The 25,980-nt window shown below is 56.4% G+C and overlaps 1 protein-coding gene across 2 annotated transcripts in view; it reads left to right on the top strand.

The window, feature by feature from the left end:
- The window catches only part of ADAMTS13 (ADAM metallopeptidase with thrombospondin type 1 motif 13), a 35,719-nt gene extending 9,907 nt beyond the window's left edge, over window positions 1–25,812 (top strand). Inside the window, exons 9-29 of one of the 2 annotated variants that reach the window (XM_039461227.2) lie at window positions 29–133; window positions 885–1,036; window positions 1,144–1,207; window positions 4,123–4,249; window positions 5,024–5,172; window positions 5,502–5,622; window positions 6,321–6,401; window positions 7,620–7,801; window positions 9,774–9,909; window positions 9,989–10,118; window positions 10,746–10,928; window positions 12,231–12,420; window positions 13,042–13,162; window positions 16,583–16,712; window positions 17,799–17,981; window positions 20,272–20,476; window positions 21,139–21,457; window positions 22,195–22,341; window positions 22,655–22,831; window positions 23,982–24,166; window positions 25,048–25,812. In XM_039461227.2, coding sequence (XP_039317161.2) covers window positions 29–133; window positions 885–1,036; window positions 1,144–1,207; window positions 4,123–4,249; window positions 5,024–5,172; window positions 5,502–5,622; window positions 6,321–6,401; window positions 7,620–7,801; window positions 9,774–9,909; window positions 9,989–10,118; window positions 10,746–10,928; window positions 12,231–12,420; window positions 13,042–13,162; window positions 16,583–16,712; window positions 17,799–17,981; window positions 20,272–20,476; window positions 21,139–21,457; window positions 22,195–22,341; window positions 22,655–22,831; window positions 23,982–24,166; window positions 25,048–25,251 — 3,291 coding nt within the window. In that variant the 3' untranslated portion in view covers window positions 25,252–25,812. The remainder of the gene's footprint in view (window positions 1–28; window positions 134–884; window positions 1,037–1,143; window positions 1,208–4,122; window positions 4,250–5,023; window positions 5,173–5,501; window positions 5,623–6,320; window positions 6,402–7,619; window positions 7,802–9,773; window positions 9,910–9,988; window positions 10,119–10,745; window positions 10,929–12,230; window positions 12,421–13,041; window positions 13,163–16,582; window positions 16,713–17,798; window positions 17,982–20,271; window positions 20,477–21,138; window positions 21,458–22,194; window positions 22,342–22,654; window positions 22,832–23,981; window positions 24,167–25,047) is intronic. The other variant, XM_074394549.1, reaches the window with a different exon arrangement.
- The last annotated feature ends 168 nt before the right edge of the window (window positions 25,813–25,980 follow it).

The following is a 25,980-nucleotide window of genomic DNA, read 5'->3' as shown; positions in this document are numbered from 1 at the left end:
TGAGCCTGCCACCTGTACACCCTCCTAGGATATGTGCCAGGCCCTCTCCTGCCACACAGACCCACTGGACCAAAGCAGCTGCAGCCGCCTCCTCGTCCCTCTCCTGGACGGGACAGAATGTGGTGTGGAGAAGGTCAGAGCCAAGAGCAAATGAGCGGGCTCCTGTGAGCATGTGCACATGGGTGCCTCCAGCCAGGCTGCCCTGTTCCTAGGTCAGGAGGCAGGAGCCGTGTGGGGCAGAGAGCCCTGGTGACTGTCCTTTGGGTTGGTGGTCTGACCTCTTTCCTTCATCATGTGCTCCCATGCAGAATGGGAGTGTGGGCTGCCTGCTTGTATGGGGGTGCCCCTGGGTTTTGGGTTCCTATGCGTGGCGTCCCAGTGTGAGGGTCCTTGTGATTATGGAGTGCCTAGGGGTGGGATCCCTGTGTAAGGGGACCCTGTGAGTGTTGAATCCCTGTTGGTAATGTCCTTGCGTGTGTTGGGGAATCTTTATGTGTTGAGGGGTCCCTGGGGAGTTCTATGTGTATATGTTGAGGGTCTCTAGGTATTCGGGGATCCCTGTGGGTCTGGAGAATCCATGTGGGTGGCGTATCTGTTTGTGTTGGGGGATCGCTGTGTGTCAAGGGGTCTCTGGGGGATTCTATGTTGGGGGGTCTTTGGGTGTTGTGGGGATCCCTGTGGGTCTGGGAGACTCCATGTGGGTGGGGTCCCTGTGTGTGTTGGGGGGGTCCCGGTGGGTGGTGTCCCTGTGTGTTGGAGATCTCTGAGTATGCTGGGGGAGTCCCTGTATGTTGGGGGTTCCTGTGGGTGGTGTCCCTGTGTGTGCTGGGGGTCCTGTGGTGGGGTCACCATGGGACGGGAGATGAAGCTTTCTTGCCTTGCAGTGGTGCTCCAAGGGCCGCTGCCGCTCCCTGGTGGAGCTGACCCCCATAGCAGCAGTGAATGGGCACTGGTCTAGCTGGGGTCCCCCAAGTCGTTGCTCCCGATCCTGCGGAGGAGGTGTGGTCACCAGGAGGCGGCAGTGCAGCAACCCCAGGTACCGCAGGGAGGGGTGCTCTTCCGTCAAGGAGGGTGGGCAGGTGGGCACACCACATTCCTCAGTTGAAGGCAGTGTTTACCCTCCTGTCTCCTGGGCATTTTCAGACCTGCCTTTGGGGGGCGTGCGTGTGTTGGTGCTGACCTCCAGGCCGAGATGTGCAACACTCAGGTAGGCCTGTTGCCTGGGGCAGGAGGGGCAGCTGGTGGCACTGGGCCTAGGGGGAGCCCAGGTTCACACCACAATACATTTGTGTTTCACACTAGGACACATTTGAGAAGGACATTGGGGCCAGGTGAGGTGGCTCATGCCTGGAATTCCAGCACTTTGGGAGGCCAATGTGGGTGGATCACCTGAGGCCAGGAGTTCAAGACCAGCCTGGCCAACATGGTGAAACCCCGTCTCTACAGAAAACACAAAAATTACCAGAGTGTGGTGGCATGTGCCTGTAATCCCAGCTACCTGGGAGGCTGAGGCAGGAGAACAGCTTGAATCCGGGGGGGGGCGGAGGCTGCAGTGAGCTGAGATTGGGCCATTGCACTCCAGCCTGGGGAACAGAATGAGACTCTGTCTCAAAAAATAAAAATGAAAAAAGAGACAGAAGGACATTGGAGCCCAGTTTATAAACCAGGCCAGTCCTGCCGACAGCCACAGAGTCCCTGAGGCATCCCGCCTCCCTCCCTGAGTGCCACGTTGCCCTCCAGAGCACATCTCTGCAGGGAGAAACTCCCGGCTAGGAATGCAGTGCCCAGCTGCGTGGCTGCGAAGGAGTCTTTTATTTATAAATTGAGGTGACATTTGCGTAGCCTAAAATCAACCATTTTAAAGTGGCAACTCAGTGGCCTTTAGTACGTTTGCAAGGTTGTGCAAGCTCCATTTTTTTTTTTTTTTTTTTTTTTTTTTTTTTGAGACAGAGATTCACTCTTGTTACCCAGGCTGGAGTGCAATGGCACAATTTCGGCTCACTGCAACCTCCGCCTCCTGGGTTCAGGCAATTCTCCTGCCTCAGCCTCCTGAGTAGCTGGGATTACAGGCACGTGCCACCATGCCCAGCTAACTTTTTGTATTTTTAGTAGCGACGGGGTTTCACCTTGTTGACCAGGATGGTCTCGATCTCTTGACCTCATGATCTACCCGCCTCAGCCTCCCAAAGTGCTGGGATTACATGCTTGAGCCACCGCACCCGGCCTGCAAGCTCCATTTTTTAAAGCAACTGCCAAACCATTTCCACAGTTTCCAGTACTCTGGAGTAAACCCTGTCCGATAGGCCATCACCCTCCATTTCTCCCAGTCCCGCCACCTCGGGCCGTTGGTCTCCCTTCTGTCCCTGTGGATTGACCTGTTCCGGACATGCCACGTCTGTGGCACCAGAGGACAGGTGCACTTCCTGTCTGCCTTCCTCCCCCTGCCAGCCATGTCCTCAAGGCTCCCCTGCGCTGCAGCCTGCGTCAACGTCTCATTCCTCCTTCCGGCTGAATCATCTTCCACGGCAGGGATAGAGCACATTTGCATCCAGTCATCTGCTGATGGACATTTGAGGTGTTTCCACCTTTTGGCTCCTGTGAACAGAACCATTATGAATGTGCTCATATGTGTATGAATCCCTGTTTTCAGGGTTTTTGTTTTGTTTTGTTTTGAGATAGAGTTTCGATCTTGTTGCCCAGGCTGGAGGACAATGGCAAGATCTCGGCTCACTGCAACCTTCCCCTCCTGGGTTCAAGTGATTCTCCTGCCTCAGCCTCCCAGGTAGCTGGGATTACAGGCACCTGCTGCCACACCCAGCTAATTTTTGTATACGTAGTAGAGACGGGGTTTCACCACATTGACCAGACTGGTCTTGAGCTCCTGATCTCAGGTGATCCATCCACCTCAGCCTCCCAAAGTGCTGGGATTACAGGCATAAGCCACTGCGCCCGGCCTAATTTTGTATTTTTAATAGAGACAGGGTTTCCCTATGTTGGTCAGCTGGTCTGGAACTCCCCACCTCAGGTGATCTGTCTGCCTCAGCCTCCCAAAATGCTGGGATTACAGGCGTGAGCCATTGTGCCCAGCCCCCTGTTTCCAGTTCTTTTGGGAGTATCGGAAAAGTGAAATTACTGGATCATATGGGAATGCTGTTTTACTTTTAGAGAAACTACCAAACCATTTTCCACGTGCCTGAACCATTTTGCTTTCCCACCAGCATTGCACGAGGGTGCGTTTCCCCACATCCGCCGCAGCACTTCCTGTTTTCTGTTGTTTTTCTTTTCTTTTCTTTTTTTTAATAAATACAGGGTTTCCCCATATTGGCCAGGCTGGTCTTGAAACCCTGACCCCAGGGGATGCACCCGCCTCGGCCTCCCGAAGTGCTGTAATTACAGGTGTGAGCCCCGGCGCCCGGCCTGTTTTCTGTTTTTTGATTTTGGCCATCCTGGTGGTGTGAGACGGTGAAAGATTCCTTTTACATTGAGTTAAATTCTGCCCCCTGCTTGGATGGCCCTGGGCATGGGTTTGGCCCTGGCTGTATGGCAGTTCTGCATGTGATGAGACCCTCCCTTTCCTCCTTCCCCAAATGGACCTCCAAGACCTCTCCAGACCTTGAGGGGAGGGTGTTTGGCTGGAGCACAGGGTGGTGCGATTTCATGGAGGCAGCATGGCCAGCCTGGCTGCCCAGGGGGTCAAGTCCGATGATCTTCTCTCAGCATGCCTGCCTGGGTGCAGAGGCTCTGGTGGTGAGGGCTTTGCTTCTGGCTGCCTGCCTCCCTTGGTCACCTTTCTCTAGGTGGGCTGCCTACGGAACACACGTCCTCATCCCCATTTGATCGAGTCTGGGCCTTAGAAGCAGAGGCTCTGAGCATAACGCTCTTTCCCGGCTTTCTTCTTCGTTGCTGCCCGGTGTTCTTTACCGATTGTCCAGAGTTTTCCCATCGAGAGAGAGGCAGGAGCTCTTGTCACTACAGTTTACAGGGCAGGGAACCGAGGCCCGGCCTGGAGCTGAGGCCACACCCACATCTTGATCACACTGCAGAGTGCCGAGCTGCCTCCCAGGGACAACCCCCACCCCACCATCCCTCTCCTCTGCCTGTCCTCTGCCCCCTCCTCGCCAGGCCTGTGAGAAGACCCAGCTGGAGTTCATGTCGGAACAGTGCTCCAGGACAGACGGCCAGCCATTGCACTCCTCCCCTGGCGGCACCTCCTTCCACCACTGGGGCGCTGCTGTGCCACACAGCCAAGGTGGGGTCTGCGCAGCTGGGGTTGGGGAGGAGCCAGCCCTGGAGACCCTCGGACTGGGCAGAGTCATGCGGGGTTGGCCTCCCATCCCTCTAGCACTGGGCAAGGGGGGTTCAGGCTCTGGCTTCCCACAGGCCATGGCTTACACTGTGGGCAGGTCTCGCTGGTAGATCAGGTGCTGACGTCCCATCTCTGCGCCTCAATTTCCCATCTGTGAAATGGAGATAATAGCAGTAACTCCCTCCCTGGTCGCTACAGGGATTCAGGGAGATAATCAGGGAAATGCCAGATGTGGCCCTTGGTTCATGATCCTTTGTTTTGAGACAGAGTCTTGCTCTGTTTCCCGGGCCGAAGTGCAGTGGCACGATCTCAGCTCACTACAACCCTCTGGGGTTCTAACGATTCTCATGCCTCAGGATTCTGCAGGATTATGCCACCATGCCTAATTGTTTTGTATTTTTAGTAGAAATGGGGTTTCACCATGCTGGCCAGGCTGGTCTCAAACTCCTGACCTCAGGTGATCTGCCTGCCTCGGCCTCCCAAAGTGCTTGGGTTATAGGCATGAGCCACTGTGCCCGGCCTTGGTTCATAATTCAATGCCATTAGTTACTAGATTAGATTAGGATTGTGATTAGGATTATTGCCTTAGGAGGCAGGATGGGGTGGAGGGGGGTATAGAAACCCTTGCCCCAAATGCAAAGGATGAAGCTGGGTGGGGGCTGGCAGGCCTGCCCCTCCTGCTTGGTTCAGGACCCCTTGTTCACTCTGCCCTCTCAGGGGATGCTCTGTGCAGACACATGTGCCGGGCTGTTGGTGAGAGCTTCATCATGAAGCGTGGAGACAGCTTCCTGGATGGGACCCGGTGTGTGCCAAGTGGCCCCCGGGAGGACGGGACCCTGAGCCTGTGTGTGTCGGGCAGCTGCAGGGTAGGCACGTGTGGACGTTGGCGATGGCCCTGAGGCCTGCCTGTCCTCTCAGAAGGCTCCTGGGGGCAGGTGGGTGGGTGCTGGCCGGATGGAGGGGCAGTGCAGTCTGCGGGAGGGGTGCTGACTTGGCGTCGGCCTGGGGTAAGGGCCGCACGGTGACCTTGGGCGAGTCACTGAGCTCTCTATGCTTGCTTCCTGGGTAGATGTTGGGTGCTACAGAAGTGTCGCTGGTTTTGTGGATCCCAGAACTTCAGAGCTGGCAGGGCTGTGGTGTTGGTGAGGCCAGCACCCTCCAGTGATACTGGCCCTCTGTCCCTCCCTTTGCATAGACGTTTGGCTGTGATGGCAGGATGGACTCCCAGCAGGTATGGGACGCATGCCACGTGTGTGGTGGGGACAACAGCACATGCAGCCCCCGGAAGGGCTCTTTCACAGCTGGAAGAGCCGGAGGTAGGTGGCCTCCCTCAGGGCCCTCCAGGGACCACTACAGCCCCCAGCCTGGGTGCAGGGGCCGCTCAGGACACAGGGCAGGCACACTCACTCGGCCCTGGATGCCTCCTGCTGTGCCAGCTTCTCCTTCCCCACTTCGCCGCCCTCCTGTGGCAGGCTCAGATTTTGGCCTTGATGCTGCTGGGACTGCGGTGCCTCAGTCATGGACGCTCACTGTAGCTGTGCTGTGGAAAAAAAAAAAAAAAAAAAAAAAAAAAAAGAAAGAAAGAAAGATGGACATTGAGCATCTGTGGCAGGCCAGCCTCTTCTCTCCTGCTAGAGATCCCACTGGGAGGGACAGCAGTGAATGAGAGGGATGGTAGTTACACCTGGAAAATCCTTGACTTTTGTTTATTTATGAGGTCAAAAATCATTTGCAAATGCCAGTGCTTCTCTGGTCAGCAGAGACTTGAACCCTCCCTCTGGCGTGCCCCACCATGCTCGAGAACTTTGGCTGTGGTCCCTTCTCTGGCCAGGGCAGAGCCTTGGCAGATGGTCCTCCGGCCTGCTTTAGATTGCCCCCGTTCCAGGGGACCCACTGCTGCTGGAGGCGGCTTCGTGGCGTGGTTAGCTTTTTCCCGACCGGCTGAGATCGGCTCCCTTTGCCTTTGATGTGCTGGCTGTGAGGTTCCCCGCATGTCTCCTTTGCTTCTTCCTAGAATATGTCACATTCCTGACAGTTACCCCCAACCTGACCAGTGTCTACGTCGCCAACCACAGGCCTCTCTTCACACACTTGGGTGAGTTGACTGGAGGACACCCACTCAGTTAGCTAGGCCACAAAGGTTCCCAAGATGCCCTCACTTCTGACATCAGCCGCAAGTTAAGGGGGTTCCCCAAACCACCCTCAGGCTTGATATTTGACTAGGAAGACTCCCAGACCTCACTGAGCGCTGTAGCACGTGACTGTGGCTCCTTCCAGGAGAAAGACACGGGTTAGAATTGTCCAAGGGAGGGCTGGGCACGGTGGCTCACGCCTGTAATCCCAGCACTTTGGGAGGCCGAGGCAAGCGGATCACGAGGTCAAGAGATCGAGACCATCCTGGTCAACATGGTGAAACCCTGTCTCTACTAAAAATACAAAAATTAGCTGGGCATGGTGGTGAGTGCCTGTAGTCCCAGCTACTCGGGAGACTGAGGCAGGAGAATTGCTTGAACCCAGGAACCCAGGAGGTGGAGGTTGCGGTGAGCCGAGATCGCGCCATTGCACTCCAGCCTGGGTAACAAGAGCGAAACTCCGTCTCAAAAAAAAAAAAACAAAACAACAAAGAATTGTCCAAGGGAAGAGATGTAGGCAGAGTCTGGGAGGGTCCAAACGGGAGGCCTGCGTGTCTCAGGGACGTGACACCCTTCCAGCCTTGGGAAAGTGGCCATATGCATGGAGTATTGCCCACACAGAAAGCCCACCAAGTTTTTACTGGGGTTTGAGTGCAAAGACACGATTGATTCATTGGCCACGTGGATACCTTCAGTCTCCTGGCGACCCAAATTCCCCACCCTAAATCACATAGTTGGTCTTTCTGTGCGGCCAGCCCCTGCCCTAAAGGAAGACACTTGTGACTGGTGTGACCTGTGTTTCCTCTTGAAGCCGACAGCAAAGCCTGGGCTTCTCTTTGGGCAAAACCCGCTTCTTTGCTATTCAGGGGCACAGTGGGTCTTTCTTTCTGGAAGGTGCCTGCACCTGACCTTTGAAGCCCTGGCTGCCGGCACTTGGCGTGGGGTCCCTGAGTCCTGAGCCTGCTGAGTTCCATGCATGAGTGCACTCAGTCAGGGAGCAGGTCATGGCACTCACCAGGTTGTGGAAAGGCGCAGAGCCTCAGCTGTGGGGAAGCCTCTGGGTCAGATGCCTGCAGCTCCCTAGAGGAGGGCTGGGGATCCCGGGAAGCAGGGTCACGGACTTGGGCTGTGAGGAGGGGGAACTCAGCTCCACACGACTAACGGGGCTGGTTCCCCTGCAGCGGTGAGGATCGGAGCACGCTACGTGGTGGCTGGGAAGTCGAGTATCTCCCCTAGCACCACCTACCCCTCCCTCCTGGAGGATGGCCGTGTTGAGTACCGAGTGGCCCTTACCGAAGACCGGTTGCCCCGCCTGGAGGAGATCCGCATCTGGGGACCCCTCCAGGAAGATGCTGAGATCCAGGTTGGCAGGAGAGCCTCGGGAAGGCCGGTGGGGGCGTCTTGGGGGCTACGGCTGCTCGCCCGTTTATTCATCCATCCATTCCCTGATTTGTTCATTCACTCCTTCCGTGGTCATTGCAGGGAACCCACTGTGTTGGGGCCTGTGCTAGGCAAAATGTAGCTAGTATAAAATATAACTGGCTTCTCCAGGGGCTTAGGGTCCCACAAATGAATATTAAAATGTGCCTGTGCCCAGGGCCCATGGGAGAAGGCCCTGCCATTCTGGGATCAGGTAGCATTGGAGGGCCCCATGCAGGGGTCAGGGGCTTCTGGGAAAGAGTGATGGAGCTCAGGTCTGAGGTGAGCAGACACTTCTGGGCCAAGCAGGGAGGGAAGCATATGGCTGAGGGAACCGTGTCTGTGTGGGAGGGATGAAGGGCTGTGGGGACATTAAGGCGTGGATGCAGGTGCAGTGGCATCTGGGGAGCAGGCCTTGCTGCCGAGGAAGCTGAGAACAGATGTGGCTCTCACTGCTTCTTTGGGGCAGGGTGCATGGGAACTGGAAGGCTGCATTCAGGCATATCCTTGGTGACGTGTGCTCGCCCGTGTGTGTCCCCTCTGGTACTTTGCCGAAGAAGGCACGTGGAGCGTGGACAGAAATGAGCGCTGCTGAAATAGCCCTGAGAACATTTATAGCGGGGCCCAGACTCAGCAGCCCCTGCTGGCTGCTCCGGCAGCGCCCTCCAACCCTACGGTTCCTCCCCCAGATCCAACCAGCCTCACCCCTTCCCTGCCCCCAGTAGGCTCCCTTCCTCCCCTCCCCTTGCCTGGGCCATTGTCTCCAAACTCTGGCTGCAAGTGGCTCTCCCAGCATCCTCTGCAGTGTGTAAAAAGGCAGATTCCTGGGCCCTCTGCCTCCTCCCTGAATCAGGACTTCCCTGCGTTGGGCCTCAGAAGCCCCACTGTAACCAACACAGGCTTGGGGAGTGGCCACACGTGGGCATCAGGGGCAGGTGCTAAGTGTCACCTCGCCCCGGGCTCTGGCCTCCAGGCCGGTGTCTTTCTGGGGCTAGCCTTGGGCGCAGGACCCAGTTACCCTCCTGAAGAGCCACAGGCCCAGAAACCTGCTGAAAGTCTTCCCAGTGCTCTCCGGGCCAGGCCCGAGCCAGCAGTCGCTTGCAGGGCCCCAGGGATCCGGTTTCTTCCTACTGACGCCCGGGCCTCAGCTCTGGTCCAGAAGCACTTTCTGTGCTGGCCCTGTCCTATCCCTTCTTGGCCTCCTTAGCCCAGCCTAAGGTGTCTCACAGGCATATGTCAGTGACTCTTCTTCCCAGGGTCCCCAGCCCTCCTCTAGGGAGCCGCAGGCATCTGACCCAGCTTAGGGAATCTTCTCTGTGCACCCAAATACCGTATCCTCTAACCTACCAATTGCTTGCCAATTACCCACCCCCAGCCCTCTATCCCAAGCCACTGAGAGCTCCTTGAGGCCCAGCCAGTGTCCTGTGCACTGTGCTGCCCTCAGAGCCTGACACAGGTCAGTGTCGGTGATTGCCTGTCATTGTTTTGGTTTTTGCTGTTTTTTGAGAGAGGGTCTCACTGTCGCCCAGGCTGGAGTGCAGTGGTGCCGTTACAGGTCGCCGCACTCTCCACCTCCTGGGCTCAAGTGATCCTCCCACCTCAGCCTCCCAGGTAGCTGGGACTACAGGCATGCCCCACCATGCCCAGCTAATTCTTTAACTTTTTTATAGAGATGGAATCTCACTCTGTTGCCCAGGCTGGTCTGAAATTCCTGGGCTCAAGCGATCTGCCCGCCTCAGGCTCCCCAAGTTTTGGGTTTACAGGCCTGAGTTACCATGCCTGGCCAGTGATTGCTTGTTGAATCAAAGATGATAGGGATGGAAGAAGTTGGGAGGCTTCCCAGGGGAGGTGGCCGTGACAGTGACCCTCAGGGAGCCCACTGGACAAGGCCTGAAGCTCTTTGTCTGTGTGTGCAGGTTTATAGGCGGTATGGCGAGGAGTATGGCAACCTCACCCGCCCAGACGTCACCTTCACCTATTTCCAGCCTAAGCCACAGCAGGCCTGGGCATGGGCCGCTGTGCGCGGGCCCTGCTCGGTGAGCTGTGGGGCAGGTGAGGCCTGGGGAAGGCTTGCCCACAGCACGGCTTGCCCCTGCAGGGAGGCGGCCTAGCCCTCCCTCTTCCCTCCCAGGGCTGCGCTGGGTAAACTACAGCTGCCTGGACCAGGCCAGGAAGGAGCGGGCGGAGACTGCCCAGTGCCGAGGGAGCCAGCAGCCACCAGCGTGGCCAGAGGCCTGCGTGCTCGAACCCTGCCCTCCGTAGTGAGTGTGGTGCTGTCTGTGCAGCTCCAGTGGGGAGAGAGGTTTCAGCTGGGGCTGCTGGGCTCTGCCGCTGGCCTGTGGGGCCCATGCGGTGTGGGCTGGGCTGAGCTGCTCCTGTGCATGCTCTCACCACCCCTGCCCACAGCCCTGCGAGGGGGGCTCTGTGAGTGTCCCCGTTCTGCAGCTGAGGACATTGAGGCCGGGGGCAGACATGGTGATAATGTCAGCCCAGCAGGACCCACACCTGCTGCCACCTGTCTGGGCCACCACCTTGAGCTCAGGTGCTCATGGTGAGACGGAGGTGATCGCTTACCTGGAGGGTTGTGGGAGACTTGGGGAGCTCCTGGTGCAAAGCCCCTAGCGGTCACCACACCTGGCAGGGGCACACCATTAGGGATTAGGCCATCCCTGCTGGCTGCAGGACGGGGGCAGTTGCCCAGCAGCATGTGATATGGACGTCCTCATAGGCATCTGTCCGGCAGCTGGGGGACACCTGGAGAGGCTGGGCTGGCCTTAGTGGCCAGGGCTTGTCCCAGACCAGGGGAAGTACGTCAACACCCACCACCCCATCACCCCAAGCCAGCCTGGGATCTGGCCAGGGCCCCGACACTCTGTCTACTTCCTCAGCTGGGCAGTGGGAGACTTCGGCCCGTGCAGCGCCTCCTGTGGGGGTGGCCTGCGGGAGCGGTCAGTGCGTTGCGTGGAGGCCCACGGCAGCCTCCTGAAGACGTTGCCCCCAGCCCTGTGCCGAGCAGGGGCCCAGCAGCCAGCCGTGGCAGAAACCTGCAACCCCCAGCCCTGCCCTGCCAGGTGAGCATGGGGCTGGGTGGGGCCGGGACAGGGCCTCCCTGGGAGAGCTCAGCCCTGCTCTCAGCTCCAGCCTTTCTGAGCATCCCCTCCTCCTGAGTTCTCTGACAGGACCTCTGCATCCTGGGTGATGGGCAGTGTCACCCGGCAGCTGTAAGTGCCGGCATCAGTTTCTTACTACCCAGGAGAGCCTGGGCCCATTGTCTCCCTCTCTGAGCTTCCGAGCCCCTGCTCTGAAATGAGGATGCCGACCTGCCTGGGGTGGGGGCGGGGGATGGGGACTGCAAGGATGAGGTCAGAATGTGAAGAGAGAGCAGGAGATGTCACTTCCTTGTCGCCACCATCTCCACGGTGCCCATGTGACTGCATCTCACCCCCTCAGTGTCCGAGTTGACAGTGGCTTATCGTTCTACCTTGCCACTCCCTGGCTGGGTGACAGGGCAGGTCCCCGCCTCTGTGGGCTTGTTTTGTGACCTGTCTGGTGGGAGGGGATTGGTCTGGATCATTGGTGGGCTCCTTTCCCCACTCTCTTATCTGTGGCAAACAAAGCAGTCACCACTCTTCCCTGCTGAGGCCAGATGGGGCCCCAGAATCCTTTTCAACACAGCTCTCCAGGCAGCCACTCCTGCTCAGGGCTGACTCACAGCTGAAACCTGTTGGCTTCCCTTGAACCTGGTGATACGATTCCACATGGCACCTGTTTCCCTGCACAGAGTCAGTAATTGCCTGGCTGGAGGTCGGCCTCTGCCTCTGGAGAGTTTCTCTCTCTCTCTCTCTCTCTCTCTCTCTCTCTTTTTAAGACAAGAGTTTTGCTCTGTCACCCAGCCTGGAATGCAGTGGCATGATCTTGGCTCACTGCAACCTCTGCCTCCTGGGCTTAAGCAGTCCTCTTGCCTTGGCAGGTGTGCACCACCAAAGCCCAGCTAATTTTCGTATTTTTTGTAGAAACGAGATTTTGCCATGTTGTCCAGGTTGGTCTGCAACTCCCAGGCTCAAGCAATCTGCTCGCCTCAGCCTCCCAAAGTGCTGAGATTACAGGCATGAGCTACTGGGCCCGGCCAGGAATGGGTTCTGTCTCTGCACCCTGGGTGCAGGTGGGGTGCCTGACCCTCGAGCAGCGAGGGCTTGTTGAGTGGGAACCTGATGGCTGATGAATGAGGAGCTCAGCGCTTCAGGGAGAGACCCTGAGCTTCGCTTCTTTGTGGGGCCCCTCTTTGGGCTCCTGGACATTGGGGAGCCGATCCTCTGCCCCAAGCAGCTGGGTGGCAGAGGCAGGGCCTGATGACTGTTCCATGCCATCCTCAGGTGGGAGGTGTCAGAGCCCAGCCCACGCACATCTGCCGGTGGAGCAGGCCTGGCCTTGCAGAACGAGACCTATGTGCCGGGGGCAGATGGCCTGGAGGCTCCAGCGACTGTGGGGCCTGGCTCCATAGACGAGAAGCTGCCTGCCCCTGAGCCCTGTACCAGGATGTCATGCCCTCCAGGCTGGGGCCATGTGAGTGTCCTGGACACGAGGGTGGCTGGCTGCTGAGTCCTTTACCTGGGTGTGAGAATGAGGAGCACCAGTTGCCAGTGTCCTCCGGGCCAGAGCCCAAACACCGTCCCTCTGTGGGAACGCTGCCTGAGTGCTACTCCTGCTCAGAAAAGAAGCTTAGAAAGAGTCGTCAGGGTCCCGAGGAAGGTCCTGTTCCCCTTGCAGGCCAGGCTGAGAGAAGCATCTGAGGAGAATTTAATGCAGTTGCTGCACAGAGAAGTGCTACCAGGCTCCCGCCTAGCGTCCGGGGCTGGAGGCTGACTGGCCTTGCTTGGGTGCTGGCAACCCTTGCCCCTCATAGCTGGGGGGGATTGCAGGGCCAGGCATGCTCCCACATCCCACTCATGGTCCTCAGCTCTCGGCCAGGCCCACAGTGAGCACTCATGCTGCTGAGGAGCCTGCAAAGGTGGTCACGTAGCGAGGACACCTGCCAGGAGACCGGAGAGCCAGTCTCACCAAGGGAGCAGGGAGGGAGTCCCTGGCATCCACTTCCTGCTGTCTCCCTCTCCTGAGAAAATCGGGACAGAGTCGCTGGGTGCTCGGAGGAGTCCCAGACCCACCAGCTTGTCACTGTTCCTGCAGCTGGATGCCATCTCTGCAGGGGAGGAGGCTCCCTCCCCATTGGGCAGTACCAGGACGGGGACAGGAGCTGCACCTGTGTGGACCCCTCTGGCGGGGCCATGCTCCGTCTCCTGCGGGCGAGGTGAGGACCCCCTAGGACGCTCCTGGGGACCAGCACTCACGGTAACTCTCTCATGCACTTGCATCTTGCCGCCTTCTGAAAGCATTTGAGGTAGATTACGGAAAATCCAGACTGCATGGGAGCACACGGAAATATACAAGGAGAATGGGCATAGTCACTGACAGCCACTTCAGATGTGGGCGTTGACTGGCTGGAAGGAAGGAAAAGATGGTAATGCTGGGCGGTGTGGCACCAGAGCCATTCCTCACGGCCCCGGCACAGCTGCCAGAGGGGGCCCCGATTGATGGCCTGAACAGAGAAACCTTAGCTTTAAGATACACAGTGTTCTTCGGTTTTCCCAATCTTGTTTTATTGCAGTAAAACACACATATCATAAAATTGGCCATCATAACCATTTCTACCTGTGCAGATCAGTGGCATCAGGCACATTTGCACTGTGGTGCAGCCATCACCACCAGCGTCTCCAGAACGTCTCCAGTTTCCCAAAAGAGCTCCATCCCTGTGAAACACGAGCTCGCATTTCCCCTCCCCAGAATGGCAACCTCCGTTCTCCTTTCTGTCTCCAAATTCTGTGACTCTAGGGACCTCGTCGAAGTGGAATCATATAGTATTTGCCTTTTCGTGACCGGTTGATTTCACTGAGCGTGCTGTCCTCACAGTTCACCCATGTTGTAGCTTGTGTGAGAGTTTCATTCTTAACACAGGGAAAGATTCCATTGTGAGCACATCCCACACGTCTACCCGCTCATTCATCCGTGGACGCTCGGCTTACTTCCACACTCTGGCTGTTTTGGATAACACTGCTGTGAACATGGGTGGGCAAGCATCTGTTGAGTTCCTGCTATCAGTTCTTTTGGGTGTATACCCTGAAGTGTGGTACTGGTCAGATGAGAACTCAATGTTTAATTTTTGAGGAGCTGCTGGACTGTTTTCCCCAGTGGCGGCACCATTTTACATTTCCACCAATGGTGCATAAGTGTTCCAACATCCTCCCATCCTTGCTAACACTTTTTATTTCTGTGGGCTTTTTTTTTATTTTTTATTTTTATTTTTTGAGACGGAGTTTCGCTCTTGTTACCCAGGCTGGAGTGCAATGGCGCGATCTCGGCTCACCGCAACCTCCGCCTCCTGGGCTCAGGCAATTCTCCTGCCTCAGCCTCCTAAGTAGCTGGGATTACAGGCACACGCCACCACGCCCAGCTAGTTTTTTGTATTTTTAGTAGAGACGGGGTTTCACCATGTTGACCAGGATGGTCTCGATCTCTCGACCTCGTGATCCACCCGCCTCGGCCTCCCAAAGTGCTGGGATTACAGGCTTGAGCCACCGCGCCCGGCCTTTTTTTTTTTTTTTTTTTTTTGACAGTCTCACTATGTTGCTGAGGCTGGAATGCAGTGATGCGATCTTGGCTCACTGCAACCTCTACCTCTGGGGTCCAAGTGATTCTCATGCTTCAGCCTCCTGAGTAGCTGGGACTATCGGTGCCCGCCACCATGCCTGGCTAAATTTTTACTTAAAAGAGACGGGGTTTCACCATGTTGGCCAGGCTGATCTCGAACTTCTGACTTCAGGTGATCTGCTCGCCTTGGCCTCTCAAAGTGCTGGGATTACAGGCTGAGCCACCACACCTGGCCTATTTCTGTGGTTTTTATAGTGGCCATCCTAATGGGCTTAAGAAGATACATCATGTTCTTAAACTAAAACCCTAACCACTTGCTCAGTAAAATGGCAGCCTGTTTAAAACTGAGACTAGGCTGGGCGCAGTGGCTCATGCCTGTAATTCTAGAACTTTGAGGGGCTGAGGTAGTTGGATCACAAGGTCAGGAGTTCCAGACCAGCATGGCCAAGATGATGAAACCCCATCTCTATTAAAAGTACAAAAATAGCTGGTTGTGGTGGTGCACCCCGGTAATCCCAGCTACTTGGGAGGCTGAAGCAGGAGAATTGCTTGAACCTAAGAGGCGGAGGTTGCAGTGAGCCAAGATCATGCCATTGCTCTCCAGCCTGGGCAACAGAGTGAAACTCCATCTCAAAACAAATAAATAATAAACAAATAAAACCGAGACCAAAAAGAGATTTCTTTTCTTTTCTTTTTTGAGACAGGGTCTTGCTCTGTCACCCAGATTGGAATGCAGTGGTACAATCATGGCTCACTACAACCTTCACCTTCTGGGCTGAAGCTATCCTCCCACTTCAGCCTCCTGAGTAGCTACTGTGTCCTGCTAATTTTTTTTAAATTTTGGGCAGAGATGGGGACTCCCTATGTTGCCCAGCCTGGTTTCCTGAGCTCAAGCGATCCTCCTGCCTCAGCATCCCAAATTGCTGGGATTACAGGCATGAGCCACTTTGCCCAACCAAGAGAGTTCTCTCTCTTTTCTTTTTCTTTTTTTTTTTTTTTTTTTTTGAGACGGGGTCTCACTCTGTCGCTCAGCCTGGAGTGCAGTGGTGCGATCTTGGCTCACTGCAACCTCCACCTCCCAGGTTCAAACAATTCTTGTGCCTCAGCCTCCCAAGAAGCTAGGACTCCAGGTGTGTGCCACCACACCTGGTTAATTTTTTTTGTGTGTGTATATGTATATATTTTTAGGAGAGATGGGGTTTCACCATGTTGGCCAGGCTGGTCTTGAACTCCTGACCTCAGGTGATCTCTGCCCTCCTTGGCCTCCCAAAGTGCTGGGATTACAGGCGTGAGCCACTGAGACTGACCTATTTCTTTTGAGGATATTCCTAAAGGAGAGACTTGAGAAAACTGGGCCTAATTACATCATTGTGATAGACACAAAAAGAGATTTTCCTACTGCAATTCTTTTTTTTTTTTTTTTTGAGATGGAGTCTTAGGATCACCCAGGCTGGAGTGCAGTGGCGTGATCTCGGCTCACTGCAACATACACCTCCTGGGTTCAAGTGATTCTCCTGCCTCAGCCTCCCGAGTAGCTGGGATTACAGGCACATGCCACCACACCTGGCTAATTTTTGTATTTTTAGTAGAGATGGGGTTTCACCATGTTGGTCAGACTGGTCTTGAACTCCTGACCTTGTGATCCACCTGCCTCGGCCTCCCAAAGTGCTGAGATTCCAGGTGTGAGCCACCGCGCCTGGCCCATATTGCAATTCCTATAATGCCTCTCAATAAACAATAATCGCTGCCATTTGTCAAGTATTGACTATGTGCCAGGTGCTTTTCTGTCTCCCCTTTTATAAATATAAAAGACTCTGCAAGGTAGATGCCATTATCTTTTTTTTTTTTAATGTAAGATTCAGAGGGGTGAAGTCAGTTGTCTGAGATCACACAGCTGGTAAGTGGCAGAGCCGGGACTGAAACCCAGTCAGGCCTCACGTGCTAGAGCCGCCCGGTGAGACCAGGTCGTGCTCCTTGCTGAGCCTGACTCTTGGGGCTCCGGGTCTCTGCTTCATCCATGCAGGCCTGATGAAGCTGCGTTTCCTGTGCATGGACTCTGCCCTCAGGGTGCCTGCCCAGGAGGAGCTGTGTGGCCTGGCGAGCAAGCCTGGGAGCCGGTGGGAGGTCTGCCAGGCTGTCCCGTGCCCTGCTCGGTGAGTGAGGGGAGCAAGACTGTGCGGGGGACGTCTGGCCTTAGGGTGTGGTCTCCTACAGAGTGCTGGCCTTTTCCCTGCAGGTGGGAGACCCAAGCCTTGGCTCCATGCCCGGTAACCTGCGGAGGGGGGCGGGTGCTGCTGGCTGTGCGCTGTGTCAGGCTGGACCGTGGCCGCCCTGTCCTCCTGCCTCACTTCAAGTGTGGGCCTGAGCCCCGGCCCAGCCCCCTTGAAGTCTGCAGCCCAGAGCCCTGCCCGGCCAGGTGGGCCCCTTCGCAAGGACATGGGAGGTTCTAGGTCTGCCTCCTGGCTCTTCCCTCATCTCCAGGCCCAATCTTTTGACCCTCAATGTCCTCACCAGTGGGAGCAGGACGTACTGTGCCCACAGAAGACTGTGGGGCTTTAACGAAGGGATGAAATGTATGTGAAGTACATGCTAAGTGCAGTGAGTGTAAATGCATGCTAGAAGCAACGTGTGTAAAGTGCATGGCACGGGACGCTGCGGGCGCACGTGGTTGCTGGTGCCTTTCTTCATCGCCTGCTCTTTATGGAGCACCGAGGCCCCGGGGCTCTCCTGGAGCTAGGGGACAACGCAGCAGGGAACAAGGCAGACAGATGTCCCTAACCTCCTGGAGCAAATGCAAGGGGAAAGAGGGACAGATAATAATAGGACAGAGGGGGAATACAGTTTGATGTATGGGGTTCAGTGCGATGCAGCCAAACGCAGCGGCGGGAAGGTGGGGAGGGCTGGTGGGGTGGGCTCTGGGGCGGTGGTGCTGGGATCACTGTTGGAGACAGACATGCAGAGCCCTTGGGTGCCCTGACCCTACCCCCACTGTCTCTGGGATATGACACCTGTGCTTTGCCCTCACCTTTCCCTTCTGTAAAATGGGTTTGTCCAAATGTTCTGTCCACTCTGCCAGGCCTCTTAGTGAGGACACAAGGGAGCCTCCAGAAAGAGACCCTCTCCAGGCCCTTCCCAGCTTCCTGTCTCTTCCTGGTCTGGGGAAATGGCGGGGAGACCTGGCTCCCCTGGGTTCACAGGCCCTGGGGCTGTTTGGCGTCCCTGACTTCAGTTTGCTCCAGATGGCGGTACAAGCTGTCGGCCTGCAGCGTGAGCTGTGGGGGAGGGGTCGTGCAGAGGATCCTGTATTGTGCCCGGGCCCATGGGGAGGACAGTGATGAGGAGATCCTGTTGAACACCCAGTGCCAGGGGCTGCCTCGCCCAGAACCCCAGGAGGCCTGCAGCCTGGAGCCCTGCCCACCTAGGTGAGTCAGCGGTGACGGGAAGGGCAGTTCCTGGTGTGTGCAGATGGCAGGCTGGGCGCTGTGGTATGCACCTGTCATCCCAGCTACTTGGAAAGCTGAATCAGGAGAACCACTTGAGTCCAGGAGTGCAAGTCCAACCTGCGAAGCATAGCGAGACCTCATCTTTAAAACAGGAAGGGGCTGGGCACCGTGGCTCATGCCTGTAATCCCAGCACTGTGGAAGGCTGAGGCGGGCAGATCACCTGAGGTCAGGAGCTCGAGGCCAGCCTGGCCAACATGGCGAAATCCGATCTCTACTAAAAATACAAAAATTAACCGGGCGTCGTGCCGGGCACCTGTAATCCCAGCCACTCGGGAGGCTGAGGCAGGAAAATTGCTTGAACTCTGGAGACAGAGGTTGCAGTGAGCTGAGATTGTGCCACCTCACTCTTGCCTGGGTGACAGAGTGAGATTCCATCTCAAAAACAAAACAAAGCAAGACAAAGGTGGCCCAGTAGCCCAAGAGCCAGTCTGTGGGGAATAGGGCTCCCTGGCAGGCTATGCTACGTGGGAGGTGAAGTTTAATGCGGGCAGGGTGTGGTGTAGGGAGGCCTGGGGGACAGATGAGGCTGCATTTGAGCAGAACCCGAGGCTGTGAGCACCAGCTCTCCGCTGTGGAAGATGGGAGGGATGGAGGTCCCCGCAGGGAAACACACAGCCACACAGGGACACAGGACAGCTTCGTGCTCTAGTCTGTGGGGTCCAGAGCCCAGTGGTTAAGGGTGAACATTCACCCACCTCATTCACTGTTCTTTAATGGTTTCTTTTTGTAGGTTTGCATTTTTAATACATTCTTTTCTATACCATACAAAAACATCCAGAAAAGAATGGAATAGACATCCATGTTCCAGCACTCAGATTTCACAGATAGCACCCTACTGCCACGTTTCCTTCCTTTACTGTTTTGTACCCTTACTTTTATTTATTTAGAGATGGAGTCTTGCTCTGTCGCCCAGGCTGGAGTACAGTGGTGTGATCTTGGCTCACTGCAACCTCTGCTTCCCAGGTTCAAACAATTCTGTCTCAGCTTCCTGAGTAGCTGGGAATACAGGCACCCACCACCATACCCAGCTAATTTTTGTATTTTTAGTAGAGACAGGGTTTCACCATGTTGGTCAGGCTGGTCTTGAACTCTTGACCTCAGGAGATCTGCCGACCTCAGATTCCCAAAGTGCTGGGATTACAGGCGTGAGCTATTGTACCAGGCCAGTCTCTAGTTTTAAATAAAACCCAATGACAGGTAAGATTTCCCTTAAATTTAGGCTGGAAGTGGTAGTTCACGCTTGTAATCCCAGCACTTTATGAGGCTGAGATGGGTGGATCATTTGAGCCCAGGAGTTTAAGACAGCCTGGGCAACATGGCAAAACCTCGGCTCTACTATAAATACAAAAATTAGCTGAGCATGGTGGTGCACGCCAGTACTCCCAGCTACCTGGGAGTCTGAGGCAGGAGAATCACCTGAACCTTAGGAGGTCAAGGCTGCAGTCAGCAGAGATGACATCACCACTGAGCTCCAGCCTGAGAGAGTGAGACCCTGTCTCAAAAAAAAAAAAAAAAAAAGATTTTACTTAAATGTAAATCGTGTACTAATCTGTGATTTATTTAGAGTATGTTACAAAGTAGGGACCAAGGGATTCTTACACCAGCATCTGTTGAACAAGCCCTGATTCCCCCAGGCTGCTCCTTGCTCATGTTGTACATTAGAATCTATGTCTAGGCTTTCTACCAGATTTTTTTCTTTTCTTTTCTTTTCTTTTCTTTTTTTTTTTTTTTTTTTTTTTTTGAGATGGAGTATTTGTCTGTTGCCCAGGTTGGAGTGCAGTGGTGCGATCTCAGCTCACTGCAACTTCTGCCTCTTGGGTTCAAGCAATTTTCATGCCTCAGCCTCCTGAGTACCTGGGATTACAGGCATGTGCCATCACGCCCGGCTAATTTTTGTGTTTTTAGTAGAGATGGGGTTTCTCCATGCTGGCCAGGCTGGTCTTAAACTTCTGACCTCAGGTGATCCACCCGCCTTGGTCTCCCAAAGTGCTGGGATTACAGCTGTGAGACACTGCCCAGCCTTTTGGTAGCTCTCCCGTGGCCCCGAGCCCAGACAGGAGGGGCTCAGTGGCTGCGCTTCCCATCTTCCCTGGCCACGGAAGCTGTCTAGGCAAGTGTCCAAGGACCTAAGCGTGGAGAGGGGCCCGCGTGGGGCAGTACCGTCTCTGGGGAGGCCCAGCCTCTCTCTGGGGTCTTCTCATTCTGCAGGTGGAAAGTCACCTCCCTTGGCCCATGCTCAGCCAGCTGTGGCCTTGGCAGTGCTAGACGCTCCGTGGCCTGTGTGCAATTCAACCGAGCCCAGGATGTGGAGGTGGACGAGGCGGCCTGTGCGGCTCTGGTGCGGCCCCAGGCCACCGTCCCCTGTCTCAGTGCTGATTGTACCTACCGCTGGCATGTTGAAGCCTGGACGGAGGTGAGCACAGTGGGCGCTCGGACTCCCTGTGGGGCTGGGGCGGGCATCAGCTGTGGCTCCTCATGTGTTGGGGAGCCTAGGGGGCATGGGCTCGTGTGTCCCCGGAAAGGAAGAAGAGAGCTGGGGCCTGCTGGGAGAGGCACCTAGAGGCAGAGGGACAGAGTCCTAGAGACCTGTGGGAGCTGGGCTTAAGAGGCCCTGGGGTTTGGGGACGCTGGAAGATGAAATGCAGGCCACTCAGCTCCACACGGATGAGGGAATGCCAGCTGTGCCATGCTCCCGGCAGGGCAGGAAAGACAAGGGTAAATGGGGCTGGGGCTCCCCCCTAGAGTGGCTCGCTCATGGTGTGGAGGGGACACAGGGGCACAGCAGAGAGAGATGAGCCCACAGCCCCGCAGGCCTGTTTGCTCTAAGGCTTGAGAGACAGAGAGACCATGAGGGTGACAGCAGCCCAGGCTTCCCTTCTGGCTCCTCCCACCTACGTGAGCCACAGACCAGGGGCCCTCTCTGAGCCTCAGTTTTCTCATCTGCAGAATGGAGACACTTACCCGCCTTCCAGCTTGTACAAAGATTATGCTGGATCACTCCTGGCCCGAGGTTGCCACTGTCCTTGTCGCCTTCTGGCAGGGTCAGCCGTGACTCCTCCTCCCCTCTCCCGGCAGTGCTCTGTTTCCTGTGGGGACGGCATCCAGCGCCGGCGTGACACCTGCCTGGTACCCCAGGCCCAGGCGCCTGTGCCCACAGCCTTCTGCCAGCACTTGCCCAAGCCGGTGACTGTGCGTGGCTGCTGGGCTGGGCCCTGTGCGAGACAGGGGATGCCCAGCCTGGCACCCCACGAAGAAGCCACTGGTCCAGGACAGACCACAGCCACCCCTGCTGGTGCTTCCTTGGTGTGGTCCCAGGCCCAGGCCCTGCCCTTCTCCCCAGCTCCCCGGCCTTGGTGGCTCCTGCCTGGGCACCAGGAAAGCCCAGCGCAGTCCAGTTATGTACTTTCCTCCCTCCTGTCGGGTGGCTGCTGCGGGACGGGTGGGCAGCCCTTCCCTCTGGGAGGGGCTGGCACAAGTACTTGGTCCTTGGGATGCGTGCTTGGTGCCCAGGATCACGGCTGGCCCTCTTCCTCTCTGGCAAAGCAGAACCTCCCCACCTTTAAAAAAAATTTTTTTTTGGAGACGAAGTCTCCCTCTATCCCCCGGGTTGGAGGGCTGTGGTGTGATCTTGGCTCACTGCAACCTCGGCCTCCTGGGTTCAATCGATTCTCCTGCCTCAGCCTCCTGAGTAGCTGGGATTACAGGTGTGCACCACCACACCCAGCTAATTTTTGTATTTTTAGTAGAGACGGGGTTTCACCATGTGGGTCAGGCTGCTCTCGAACTCCTGACCTCATGATCCGCCCATCTCGGCCTCCCAAAGTGCTGGGATTACAGGCACAGAACCCCCCTTTTACTACTATCAAGGGGAAGTAACTTGTGAGCCCCCGGCCTCTGGGCTGCTCTGCATGTACCCCTCTTGCCGGAGCATCTGGAAGCAGCTCTGTGCCTTGAAGGTGACGCTCTGACCCATGCAGCCCCTGTCCCTGTCCTGAGAAGACTTCCAGCTGGGCTGTGGAGGACAGGGTCCACGCCTACCTCCTGGTCTCCTTCCTCAGCTTGGAAGTCCCGGAGCGTGCCCTGTTGGGACTCCCGGAAGCGCTGCTTACCTGCCTCCTGCCCCCTTTTCAGGTGCCTGTGGCAGGCAGCTCCTTGAGCCAACAGGAACCATTGACATGAGAGGCCCAGGGCAGGCAGACTGTGCAGTGGCCATTGGGCGGCCCCTCGGGGAGGTGGTGACCCTCCGCGTCCTTGAGAGCTCTCTCAACTGCAGCGCGGGTATGTCTAGGGCCACGCAGGCAATGCTGCCAGTGACGGGCCCTGCCAGGAGCCAGCATAATGCTGGCAGGGGCTCCACGTGCATTCCCGCCTTTAGTTTGCATCCCATCTCATGACTGGGGCATGATGATCTGCATTTTACAGACAAGGAAACTGAGGCTGGGAGAGATTAAGTGACGTGCCCAGTTACTTAGAGTCACACGGCCAGCAGTGGGAGAGGCGGGACTTGAACTCAGTTCAGTCTGCCCTGGAGCCACTCCTCTGCTGGCCAGGCATGGGAGTGCTGGACCCTCACCACCCTGCTGCTTCCTAGGGGAGATGTTGCTGCTCTGGGGCCGGCTCACCTGGAGGAAGATGTGCAGGAAGCTGTTGGGCATGACGTTCAGCTCCAAGACCAACACGCTGGTGGTGAGGCAGCGCTGCGGGCGGCCGGGAGGCGGTGTGCTGCTGCGGTACGGGAGCCAGCCCACCCCGGAAACCTTCTACAGAGGTATGGCCCAGCCTTCTCCACCTCCTCTGGGTGCTCTGGTCCTGGCAGGAAGGCTGAGTGGGTGCTGCTGGGGACGGGGCCAGTGCCAGTGGGGCAGTGGAAAGATATGGGAGAGAGCCACCTGAGATGGAAGGACCTGGGGTTGGCCAGTGTCAGCCTGCACATGCCAGGGAGTCACAGGATGAGTGCTACATCCCTCCTCTTTGGGACCTTGCAGCAAGAGGGACGGATGTAGGACGTGGTCCACATCCTCAGTTGGTCCCTTGGGCTGCTTGCCCCATACGCACCCGCCCCGCCTGCAGCCCGCCAGCCTTTCAAGGCCCTTTAGGGTTTTTGTGGGAGCCACTGTCCCTCAGCCCTGTTCTGGGGCACTGGTGGGAGCATATACAAGCACACTTCAGGCAGAGGATGGCACCTCAGGGACCCCTGCCTTGCCCACGGCTCCCTCGATACCCTCTGATAGCCCTCTCAGGTGCCCTGGGGGACTTGCATCTTCCAACAGCCCGAGCTGGCCCAGGTTGGCTTTCCTAGCCAGTTCCACAGGTTCCTTGGCTCCCCCAGGTGTCAGGGGCTTAGCGGCAACAGGGCTTAGCCTCTGCGGAGACCTAGTGTGCCGCCTCCCTGCCCCAGCACCTGCCCGGGCAGAGAGCTGTGCATGTGCCTCAGTATACAGGTGCTGCTAGGCCCTGCTGAAAGGCCATGAGCCCACTGTCACAGCCCACGCTGCTTCTCACTCTCCGGCCCCGCCCAGCCCACATAGCCACCTGCCTTGAAAGAGGTGCAGGTATAGGCAGGTGGGGGCTCCAGTGCGCTCTGAGGAGCAGCGGTGGCCGACATGGGTGGAGCCTATCCTTGGTGCCAGATTCAGTGTTAAACACTCCTGCACGTGTGATGTCATTGAGTCCTAAAGACCACCCTGCTCAGTGCATGCTTTTGCTTTCTTCAGTTACAGAGGAGGGAACGGGAGCCCAGAACATTTAGCCTTCGTCTAAAGTCACTGGGCTCAGCTGGGTTTGCCTGGGAACCCCTATATTGACCACAGTGCCATGCTGCCCTGCACTGCTCCCTGGCTGTGAGTTGTCCCGGCCTCTGGCACCAGTGGTCAGTCTGGGTTCCTATGTCCCTTATGTCCCACCTGCTTCCCCTGCAGAATGTGACATGCAGCTCTTTGGACCTTGGGGTGAAATCGTGAGCCCCTCACCGAGTCCAGCCGCGAGGAATGCAGGGGGCTGCCGGCTCTTCATCAATGTGGCTCCGCATGCCCGGATTGCTATCCGTGCCCTGGCCACTGACATGGGCACTGGGACTGAGGGAGCCAATGACAGCTACATTTCGGTGAGACCCCACATGGGGACTTGTGCTGTGATTCTGGACAGCTTTCCTTAGGGGGCGCGGGGCTAGGGGTCCCCTTTCAGTTTATTTCAGACTAAAACCCTCAAAATCGTTAGTGAAAGAATGGGAGAAGAGAGCTTCCTCCGCATATTCACCAATAAATGTGTTTTGAGCTACCTGTAATAGTAAAATGGTGGTTCACATCTGTAATCCCAGCACTTTGGGAGGCCGAGGAGGGCAGATCACTTGAGGTCAGGAGTTCGAGACCAGCCTAGCCAACATGATGAAATTCTCTCTCTACTAAAAATACAAAAAGTAGCAGTGGGGTGGTGGCGTGTGCCTGTAATCCCAGCTACTTGGAAGGCTGAGGCATGAGAATCACTTGAACCTGGGAGGTGGAGGTTGCAGTGAGCCCAGATAGGGCCACTTCACTCCAGCCTGGGGGGCAGAGCGAGACTCCAACTCAAAAAAAAAAAAAAAAAAAAGAAAAAAAAAGAAAGAGATAGTAAAGACTATTCCTGATGTAGACCGACAGCTAACCCAGGACTGAAGCGTAATTTTACAGGCTGATGTAACTTGGACAGAAGAGCATCCTGCACCCTCCCCAAGGTTTCTTGTGTCCTGGGAGAACTGTTCTGCAGGGTATCAGCTTTCCCAGAGGAGGCAGCCTGGCCTCTGCTCTGGCACCCCGACTGCGTGTCCTTGAGGAAGTGACGTAACTTCCCTGAACCTTGGTTTCCTGGGTAGAGTCATAGTGTCCTCCTAGCAGGGCTTTGTGAGCATTAAATGTGATCCTGAATGTACGAGCCCTTGCACATTAAGGCTTCTGTGAATGCTAATTATCACTTGTGACTGGTCCTTCTGGGCTGCCCCTTTCCCCTCAGATCCGGGACATCCACAGTTTGAGGACCACAACATTCCGTGGGCAGCAGGTGCTCTACTGGGAGTCAGAGAGCAGCCAGGCTGAGATGGAGTTCAGCGAGGGCTTCCTGAAGGCAAAGGCCAGCCTGCGGGGCCAGTACTGGATGCTCCAATCTTGGGTGCCAGGGCAGGACCCTCAGTCCTGGAAGGGAAAGGAAGGAACCTGACGGTTGTTGAACATCTATTATGTGTCTGGCCTGCCCTCTGGTCTCAGTGCTTTCCAATTCTAACTTTCTCCAATCTTAGAGATCTACTTGAGAGTCCTCTCCAATGTCCAAAAGGCTAGAGGGTTGGAGGTGGGGACTTTGGAAAGGCAGCCCCATTTCCTCGGGTACCAATAAATAAAACATGCAGCCTAACCGGCGTTTTTTTCTTATAAGCAAGCTGTCCAGACCTGGCTTGAAAACCCATCCCACGGCAAGGCAGGGATTAGCTGACAGCGGTTGGCTCTGTCTGATCTGAACAAGCCCCTGGACACCTCTAGTTATCTTCTTCCTATCCAGGGAGAAAAGCCCATCAGGATTGCACTCCGAGGCTGGCGTAGTTGCCAGCTCCCTGCGAAGCCCCACCCGTGTGTCCCGGTGTAAGGCTTTGATCACTAAGGCGTCCGCGCGCCACCAAGCCCCGCCTACTATGCTAATACGAGCCCGCCCACTCGGGGGAACCTCGCCCCCTATGCTAATGAGCGCCCCCCTCCTTCGGGAGCCCAAGGCCGCTGCCTGCTGGCCCCGCCCCCTATGCTAATATGCCCGCCCCCTCGGGCACACCTCTCCCCTGCCTGCGAGCCCCGCCCCGTACGCTAACGAGCCCCCGCAACGCTGCAGGCTGCGGGGCCCGCCCCCTATGCTAATGAGCACCCGCCTCTCCTCGGGCGCTCCCCGCAGCAGTCTGCAAGC

The sequence above is a fragment of the Saimiri boliviensis genome, chromosome 2, assembly GCF_048565385.1.
Source record: "Saimiri boliviensis isolate mSaiBol1 chromosome 2, mSaiBol1.pri, whole genome shotgun sequence".
Lineage (NCBI taxonomy): Eukaryota > Metazoa > Chordata > Mammalia > Primates > Cebidae > Saimiri > Saimiri boliviensis.
The sequence above is the reverse complement of the archived record's forward strand: the minus strand, read 5'-3'. Positions and strand labels throughout refer to the sequence as shown.